General features: G+C 39.4%; 1 protein-coding gene across 1 annotated transcript; it reads left to right on the top strand.

Moving 5' to 3' along the window:
• Window positions 1-1185: 1185 nt before the first annotated feature.
• On the top strand, window positions 1186-6251 carry MRPL58 (mitochondrial ribosomal protein L58). Its single transcript, XM_032210662.1, has 6 exons — window positions 1186-1418; window positions 1754-1790; window positions 3522-3581; window positions 3836-3918; window positions 4825-4994; window positions 5935-6251. The coding sequence occupies exons 1-6, from the start codon at window positions 1230-1232 to the stop codon at window positions 6017-6019; spliced, it is 624 nt and encodes a 207-aa protein (XP_032066553.1). The 5' UTR covers window positions 1186-1229; the 3' UTR covers window positions 6020-6251.
• Window positions 6252-10128: the final 3877 nt, after the last annotated feature.

A 10128-nucleotide genomic window follows, 5' to 3' on the forward strand; every position in this document is an offset into this window, starting at 1 on the left:
GTGCCTGTTCAAAGTTACAACAACATTGAATAGTGACATGACCATTTTTCACACTTATGACCATTGTAGCATCCTCATGATCATGTGATTTACATTTGGATGCTTGATAACTGACTCACATTTATAATGGTTGCAATGTCCCAGAGTCATGTAATCCACTTTTGCGACAATCAGGGGAAACCAGATTCACTTAACAACCATGTTATTAATTCAAAAACTGTAGTGATCACTTAACAAATGTGGCAAGAAAAGTCATAAAATGGGGCAAAACTCACTTAACAACATAAATTTTGGGCTCAATTGTGGTCACAAGTTGAGGGACCATCTGTGTTCTATCTTAATTAGTTTAGTAAGGGGTCTATGAATAACATAAGTTCCTCATAATAGAAGTTCCAAGCAATCCTAGTTACTGATGTTCTAGCGGCTTGCAAAAAAACCAGCCATATAGTTCATCAAAGGACTGACTTAAATTTTAAAAGTTTGATTTTAATTTTGTTACTGAATACCTAAAAATCAGAATAATAATATATTTTCTTATGTACAAGAATGTATCTATTCTGAATTTGCAATTAAGTATCTATAAAAAAATTCATGTACAAATGAAAATTATTTTTAAAAAGGAAATGTAAAATAATTCTTAAAAAATAAAATAAATTTTCCTTTCAAAATGTTTCATTTTTCCATAATAAAAATATTTGATATGAAAGTTCTTGTAAACAGGTGCTATTGTTTTTCAGCCAACTCTGTCAAACACAAATATAATAAATTAAAACTCTACGCTGGCTCGTAATTAATGTATTATTATTTTTTTGCTTGTGTATTTAGTGGGACTCACTCCCTTGTAAATCTTTTTGTAACCTTAATCCCGTGGCATTTGAAATCCGATCTATATTCAGCCTCTTATGTTAATGTAATTTGCAGCTCAGTCCTCTGCTGTTTTGCTAAGAATTATGCTTACACGGAAACATTATTAGGAACTAACACTTTTAAAGCACAGAAATGCAGTCCCCCTCGTAAGCATTTCTACTGAACAAGCATTTTACGGTTCTGAGGGAAAACAGTGTAATTTTAAATATACCTAAGCAAATAAATAATACTTATACATAGAAGCAAACCTCGTTGATCCCCTCCATAACATCTCCACCCCGGAACAATATTTTCACGGAACGCCGGTGATAGGAAGGCGACTCCAGCCGGCTTCGTTATAGAAGCGATCGCCACACCTCAAGATGGCGGCACACTCGCTGTGCTGCTTTCGACGAATGCCGGTTCAGTGGCTTCTCTTCTGGGAGACAGCTAGGAAAATTCCGCTTCGAGGTTTAGCTTCTGGTCACTCGGCCTTCGGTTCTCAATTCCGAAGTGCATACAGTTTGGACCAACTCTATCAACCGCAGGAAAAAGAAGCCGACACTGCGAAGGTTGGGATTCGGAGGTCCAAAGGGAAATGCTTATTTAACAGTCCATCATATTTTAAAGCACCAGATTGGTAGCAGTTAACTTGGAATATAATCTGATGATGTATGCATTGCTCTGAAATTTGGTGAGAGGAGCAAATATAGTAAATAAAAAGTAGGAGAAATAAAATAATACAGGTGACTTAGAACTGGTGCTTGTATATATTCCAAAAAGGGTCTGAATGTGGTCTTATGTATTGCTTTTTTATTACTTTTCTTTTAATAGGATAAATTTATTACAAAATATTTGCAACAGTAATAATTTGGCATGCTCAACTATATGCATTTCTGTGTTACAGGATTTGGCAAGCAAGACAATTCCAGAGATTCCTGTGGGTGAGTCCCGAACATAAGTAAAATGCCATGACTTTCCTAAATTTCCTTAATATCTTTTATCTCTTTTATCTGCTTTATAAATGAGTGTAAATTTGGTCCCAAATAAATGCCATTCAACTTAATGGAATTTATTTTTGATTAGGTGTACATTGGCTATATACTGAAAATCAGAATATTTTAAGAAAGGATGGATTATTGCACAGAAGGGTCAATGGACATGTGCGAGTAGATGACAATATAAATTTTTAAAATAAATATGCATAAAGATGAAACAACTTGACTCTACCCACAATGAAAAAATGGATGGTGATGATAAAGATGAAGATGATGACAACAATGATGATGATGTTGGAATTTGCTGAGATGGCTAAATTGACTTTTTTTATTAGAGAAAAAACATCTATGTTTATTGCTGACTGCTGACTTTTTCAGAGTATAAGACGCACCAAGATTTTGAAGAGGCAAATTTTTTAAAAAAGTTTTTACACTCTGCAGACCTCGTGAAAACAGGCCCGTTTTTTTAAAAGGGCATGAATAGCCTTTAGGAGGCTTGTAGAGTGCTCCTGGGGGGGGGGGGGGGTTGAGCAAAAATCGCCCCATTTTTCACTCTTTTCTCCCCTCTCCAGCCCTCAGGAGCATTCTGAAAGCTTCCTAGAGGCTATGCATGGCCATTTTGGTGAAGGGGCATGGGTTTGGGAGAAAAAAATGCTGTATTCAGTGTATAAGCTGCACCTAGATTTTCAGTCTCTTTTTTGAGGGAAAAAGGTGTGTCTTATACTCTGAAAAATATGGTACTTACTTTTACAGTTGAACTCTTCTTTCTCCCCCCCCCCCCCCCATTTCTTTTATTTAATCTACATTCATTTCTGTTAGTTTTTAATCTTTCAACAATTCTTAATAAAATTACTGATTATTGAAAAAACAGCATTAAAAAAAACCTTTAATTGTGAAAATATTCCTAAAATGGCTATATGGGCAATATTGTATTTTATTTTCTATTCTTAATAAGAGTTTTCTAGATGCCAGTGCAGGTACTCCTCAACTTAACAACAGTTCACTTAATGACCGCTGAAAGTTACAAGTGACTTATGACCATTTTAAAGAGCCACGGTGGCTCAGTGGATAGAATGCAGTATTGCAGGCAACGTCTGCTGATCACTGGCTGCCAGCAGTTTAGGTCTCACTGGCTCAAGGTTGACTCAGCCTTCTATCCTTCAGAGGTCCATAAATGAAAACTGATTGTTGGGGTCAATATGCTGACTCTGCAAACTGCTTAGAGAGGGCTGTAAAAGCACTGTGAAGCAGTATATAAGTCTTATTGCTATTTTTCACACTTATGACCGCTACAGCATCCCCATGGTCATGTGATTTACATTCAGATGCCTGACAACTGACTCACAGTTGCAGTGTCCTGGGGTCATGTTTATCTCCATTTTATCACCTTTTGCAACCTTCTAACAAGCAAAGTCAATGGGGAAACCAGATTCACTTAACAACTGTTACTAATTTAACTGCAGTGGTTCACTTAACAAACAAGAAAAATTGTAAAATAGGGCAAAACTCAGTTAACAACTTTCTCATTTAGCGACATAAATTTTGGCCTCAATTATGGTCATAAGTTGAAGACTACCTGTATTTGTTAACTCGTTCTACTTCTCTTTTAAATATACTTAGAATATAAATGAATATCTTTTCAATCCTTTTTCATGCTTTCATTTTTTGGATTTCCAGATCGTTTGTCTGTATCCTATTCACGGAGCAGTGGCCCAGGAGGTCAGAATGTGAATAAAGGTAAAAACAAAACAAAGACTGAGTACATATACATGTATTTCTTGAGAACAAATCCCATTGACATTAATGAGACTTCCTACAATAAAATTAAGGTACAGATTTTGGAGTTGAGCAGCATAGAAATTTGACAAATATGATCAAGTATTCATGAGCAGCAAACTTATCAATAAATTGGGAGGAAAAAGTAGGCCCTTCCAAGCTGCATAACTCTTTATCCTGCAGAGTTGTTATTTATTGCTTCTTTTCACACCCAGTGAATTCAAAAGCAGAAGTCCGGTTCCATTTGGCATCAGCAGACTGGATCTCTGAAGAAGTGCGACAAAAAATGGCAGTGCTGGTAATTCTCAAATTTTATTTTCCCCTTTTGAGATAGATTGTTAAGTAGCATACACTTAGTTTACCAATTTCCTGCAAAAATTCCTGCACAAAAATTCCTACATAAAAAATATAGATCATCCAGAGGGACCCATTTAGGTTGTGTAGCAAAATTAAAATCCATAAACATATAACATCAGAAGATGGATCTTAAAAATTGCTTTATCTCATTATGCGATTGAAATTCTTTTTTTTTATAAGCACTCTGACATTGTAAATAAAAGCCTGGTAAAAGACATGATGTTAGGGACCATTGAAAATAGGAGGAATTTTCTAGATGATAATTCTGTCAATTAAATTCTTTATATGATTGTTTATTAGAAACAGTTTACTTCTCTCCTTAGTTCAAAAACTCAGGATTATATAAGAATATGTGGTTATATGCAAGATGGTATTACTTCTTTATTTCCTTTTATCTCAAAGAATGACTGGCCTCCTACAATTTAGCAGACAAGTCCCAGTGTCAAAGAACTGCTTTAAATGGTTTCAGGTAGAAATTGGGGGCACAATATTTCTATATAAGAAGGTCTAACCCCAAGTTGTCAAACAAAATAAATTATTTGTTGTTAGACGAAAATATAATTTGTCTACAAATATAGGGAGTGATTGATTTCTCACTTTAACCCTTAATATGGCTTGCTTGATTTTGGCTTAGAGGAATCATAAAATCATCATTATTGTGTAACATTATGTAATTTTAACCACTACAGTTAACGTGTGACTTTAAAAATCATATTTTGATAGAAGAAACATGTTTTATTTTCCAGAGAATAAAAAGTTATATAAATATGCTCCCTCTTTAAGGGAGATGGGAGTTTAGAACTATGAAAAATAAATACAATAAATAATAAAATGTTTTATTTCCCAGCAAAAACTTAAGATCAATAAATTGGGAGAGCTAATAATAACTTCTGAAGTGAGTCGCTATCAGATGAGGAATTTGGCAGACTGTCTACAAAAGATCAGGAACATGATTGCAGAATCCACTGTGAGTCCTCATGTTATATCTGAAGAAACTGCTGAGATGATCAGAAACAGGTAAATCTGAGACAAAAATAACAGGACTGAATTAGAATTCCTTTGGACATAAGAATATGATGCATATACACCAGAATTCTCAGTTGATGCTCCCTTAGGTCAAGATGGAGCCATTTGTAATTAAAACAAGAAGTTCTTCTCTCTCATTATTCAGCATACTTACCACATTAGGCAGTTTAAGAAAACACTTGCTTAACACTTGCATTATTCTTAATGTCCCTACTCACTGAGTATCTACAGTTTAATACATCATAATAAATAAGACAGTCTAGTTCTTTATTTTTCTTAATTTCACTTAGGGAAGCAAAGACAACATTTGTTAATTTCGGATGGCACATCATGGATCAACATGCACATTCTACATTTAAAATGCTGAATAATCTAGATGGACGTTGTACCTTTACTAATGAATGGGGAAGTAATTCACTAACTTTGCTCACTTCAGATTCAACAGCTCCCTCTAAACCAACACATTTTCTTTCTTGAAGTTTAACTTGTAAATTGTTATGTTGTTGTGATATGTGTTATATTTGTAACTTCCAAGGGAGAGGCAGATTTTTCCCTTATCACATGCCTCTAAAGTTCCTGCTTCTTGAAGGAATGTAGATTTACAGATTTTAGTTTTCTTTTATGACTCTTGTATATTTTTGTGATTGACCAGAATAGGCTGTGTGATTTCTATGTCTTATGCCCCACAGTTAACAAGGGGGGCATCCCCTACCCAAGTAAAGAGTTACAACAAAAAGTGCTACAAAGTACTGTCCTAGAGGTTTCTGGGAAATGAAGGATAGAAACTCTTCACAATCCATCCTATGGAATCAGCTCTGGCCATTACAATGTTATTTTATGAACATTTGGTCTAGATTCTAGAAAAAGGGTAAAAATCCAGAATTACTTTAGAACCACTTAAATGTCATTTTCTATATCTGTTTGGCTTTAGGGTGGAGAAGAGGAACAGAGAACGCCTCCGACAAAAAAAAGCACGATCTTCTTTGAAGCAAAGTAGACAAGTGGACTATGACTGAACATCTTTTGGAGACATAAATAATGCAAAGACATATTTCTTGGACTCTTACTATTTCCTAGATGGAAATGAGAAACTTATTGTGTTCTTTACATTAAAATAAAAAAAACTATATCATCAAAATTTGCCCTTGAAACAGGAACGGATGTTTAATTACATTTATACTGTTGGTAATGGTGGCTGAATATATAGGTAGTCCTTGACTTACAACCACAATTGAGCCCAAAATTTCTGTTGCCAAGCAAGAGACAGTTATTTAGTGAGTTTTTCCTCATTTTATAATCTTTCTTGCTACAGTTATTAAATGAATCACTGCACTTGTTAAGTTAGGAACACAGTTGTTAAGTGAATCTGACTTCAACTTTGACTTAGTTGTCAGAAGGTAAAAGGTGATTACACGACCCTGAGACACTGCAACTTGTGAGTCAATTGCCAAGTGCCTGAATTTTGATCATCTGACCATGGGGATGCTGCAATGATTGTGTGAAAAACGGTCATAAGACAATAAGTCATTAAATGAACTGTTATAAGTTAACTATCTGTATAGCTAATTGCAATATTAAAGTATACTCTTGTACAAGAAATGCTTCAAAATGTTTAGCTAGTAACTGCAGAAATCCCAGGAACTCTAAACTCACCAGAGACAGCTGTCTTGTTGTCTCTTCATGTGCAGCAGTTGTCTGTAGCATTTGTGGGCGATCTCAAGTCTTCTCCTTGTCTGGGAAGAGAGGAAAAGGAAGGAAGGAAGTTCAGAAAACCAATACCTGCTACCTTATACACTTGCTCTGTTATGCCTATTTATATACTGCTAAAACTCTCTTGTTCGTCTTTTTGTAACCTTCAATTGGTGAAATGGCAATCATTTTTGAATCAACGCACTTCAAATGGGCTAACGTTAAAAAGTGTTAAAAATCTAGCATAACCTCTACGGCCGTGATGGGAAACCTATGGCACATGTGCCACAGGTGGCACACAAAGCCCTCTCTGCAGGCATGCAAACCTTTGTCCCAGCTCAGCTCCACTGCGCATGCGCGCACACCTTCTGCTGGCCAACTGATTTTTGGGTCTCTGTCACACATGCATGAGGGGTAGAGGGGGCCACATGAGCAGGGATGGAGGGAGCACAGGGGAGGTGGAGCGTGCCCCTCCATGGTTGTTTTTGCTCCCAGGAAGCTGCAGGGAGGCCTATGCCAAAAATGGGGGTGGGGGTCATGTGCGCATGCATTGGGGGAGCAGGGGGGCATGTGTGCATTGCATTATGGCTGCAGCCAAGCACTGTTGTACACGCACATACGCACTTTTGGAAAACAACAAAAAAGTTAGCCATCACTGCTCTATGAGATTGAAATTTGGTAAAGTTGTGTCTGCTTCAGCATTGCTCCATTGCCATGGTCAGCTGTAGTCACATGGCCATCATTTTCAATGCTGCCTGCCAGGTTCCCACAAGGAAAGTCAATGGGGAAGCAGGCAAGGAAGGTCACAAATCGTTTGTGTAAATCACTCCTGCTGGGGTTTTTTTGTTTTTTTGTTTTTCTCTTGAGAAGTGCTGTTACAGATTATGAGTTCCCAGAAAGATTTTGTACTTCATAGCACTCCCTGCTTCCCGTCGCTCCATAGCGGCTCATGCCAGCCCATCCATATTAAGTAGTCCCTGCCCAGGGGCCTCTGGTGCCCTCCTTGTGTTCAGTAGTGTGTGTGTGTGTGTGTTTTGCATGTTCATTCTGTTTCTCTGTTAGGTAAGGAAATACTGCTGAAACAAGGACCCAATGAGGCACGGGTTGTTTGGTTTCTACTGGTATTTCTTTTTATTCACTTTGATAAATCAAAAAATTTAGTTTTTGCTAAAAGACCAAGCCAATACTCCTGGAAAATAGAAGGACATAGTTTGGAACAGGTTAGAACATTAAGATACCTTGGGGTGGTTTTCCACTCGCAAGGGACATGGAAGGCACACCTGGATTACACATTGCAAGTAGCCAATAGGTCCTCAAATGCAATTAAACATTTATTTTATACAGGTGGAGGTCAGTTGCTGCCTTAAAACTCTTTGAGGCCAAAACATTGGCACAAATTCTATATGGGGCACAAACAGGAATCCTTTAAAGAAAGACTTACTAGAAACCATACAAACCAAATTCCTGCAAGCCATCTTAGCTGTACCCAATGGAACTCCAAATGCCCAGTTAAGAATTGAGGCAGGCATGCCTCAAATTCAGATAAGAGCCTGGAAGATGATGATCATTCATTGGCTTAAAATGCATTTCTTCCCAGAGGGACTGTCCCCACTAGTGTTGACTGACAATTTCCCCTCCACCTGGAAACAGGCAACTGATCACAAGCTGGGCTCTCACCCTTATTCTTAATGTCCCTAGGCTTTGATCAAGCAAAGCAAATAGTAATTAATAGAATGAAGGACATGGAGTTCCAAGAAGAACTAAATAGGTTGCCTCTCCACAGTAGGGACAGAATCAAACAGGGTGTGTGGGAATCAGCAAGATATCTAAATCAGTGGTCCCCAACCTTTTTATCGCCGCGGACCAGTCAGCCTTTGATAATTTTACCGTGGCCCGCTGAGCGCGCTCAGGGGTGGGGGGCGTTGTTCGCGACGACACATTGATTGTTCAGTATGGCTAGCGTACAGGGGTGGGTTTCTCGCCCCGTTCCAACCGGATCGGTTGGAACGAGGCCGGCGGCGTCCTCACGCACGCACGCGGCGTCCTCGCGCACGCATGCGGTGTGCGCATGCACGGACGCGGTGCGCGCATGCGTACTAGCGTCTGCGCGATGCTCCAGCTGCTCCTGGAGGATCGCGCAGGCGTTCTGCGCATGCGTGGAAAGCGCGAAATTCGAAAAAACCGGGTAAGGAGCGGGCGCGGGTGTGCGGGCACGCGCGGGCGCAGGGGGGGCTTCGCCGTTCCCGGAAGTTACTTACTTCCGGGTTCGGCGACCAACCAGATCGCAGGGACCGGTGCGAACCGGTCGAAACCCACCCCTGCTAGCGTAGATAGCATAGCACAAACTGTGCCTATGCAAGGCTACGCTACTAGCGCTGTCTACGCTAGCCCTACGTAGCTGCGCAGGCGCTCTTAGGTTTTTTTCAGGAATCGGCCAGCGCTGAAGCGCTGAAAAGGAATGAGAAGGGCGGCGCTGGACACAGGGGGGCGGTGGGCCGCTGGTGACGTCAGAGTGCCACCAGCGGTCCAGTAACACCCCTTGTGCCAGTAAGCCCTAATTTGCATACAGAAAGAAACTATGGCCCCCGGCCGCTGCAGCGATCATGGCCCCCGGCCGCTGCGCGGCCCGGCGCCAGGTACTCCACGGCCCGGCACCGGTCCACGGACCGGGGGTTGGGGATCACTGATCTAAATGACGTGATCTCCCCAAAACAAAGAATAGCTTTCTTCAGAGCCAGATTTAACATTCTCCCTTCAGCACTCCTCCAGGGCAGGTATAAGAGAACACCTATTGCAGAACGGGTTTGTATATGTGGTAAAGGAGAAGTGGAAGATAATTCACATGTTCTATTACACTGCGAGCTATACTGAGCTTGTAGGTCTGCACATATTCTCCCCTTATTAGAGAGATTGCCAGGGCGGGCAGACTTGGCAAAGGTTACATTTTTCCTTTCCACAAATGCCTCATAGTAAGATGAGGATAAATGAGGCAGATCCTTAATACTTAATGTTTATACGCAAATGCTGACAAAATACTTTTTTATAAATTTTATTTTGAAATCATTTTGAGAGGGCCAGAACGGTGAACAAAATACAAGTGTAAAATGCAATAAAGAGGAGTAAATTTGAATCTCCAGAATCTGCAAACAGAACATTGTAGTATTGACGTATTTCCACAGCAATCGCAGCAAAACATAAGTAAAAATAGCAGCACCCTCAACAAAAGCTGTCATTTAAAAGTGGGCAAAACAGATGAGTTTTAAAGCTTGTATAAATGCTGCAAGTGAGATGTACTTGCAAGGGGTATTTACTAAATACGTCTATTTCTATTGTTTGAGAGAAAAATTCATCCAGTGATGAAAGTGCGTCTAAGCATCTATTCTTTGAACTTACACAATTCGGGAAGGGAGTGGCGTGTATATTTTTCAGCCCAGTC

This window comes from Thamnophis elegans, chromosome 2, assembly GCF_009769535.1.
Source record: "Thamnophis elegans isolate rThaEle1 chromosome 2, rThaEle1.pri, whole genome shotgun sequence".
Taxonomy (NCBI): domain Eukaryota; kingdom Metazoa; phylum Chordata; class Lepidosauria; order Squamata; family Colubridae; genus Thamnophis; species Thamnophis elegans.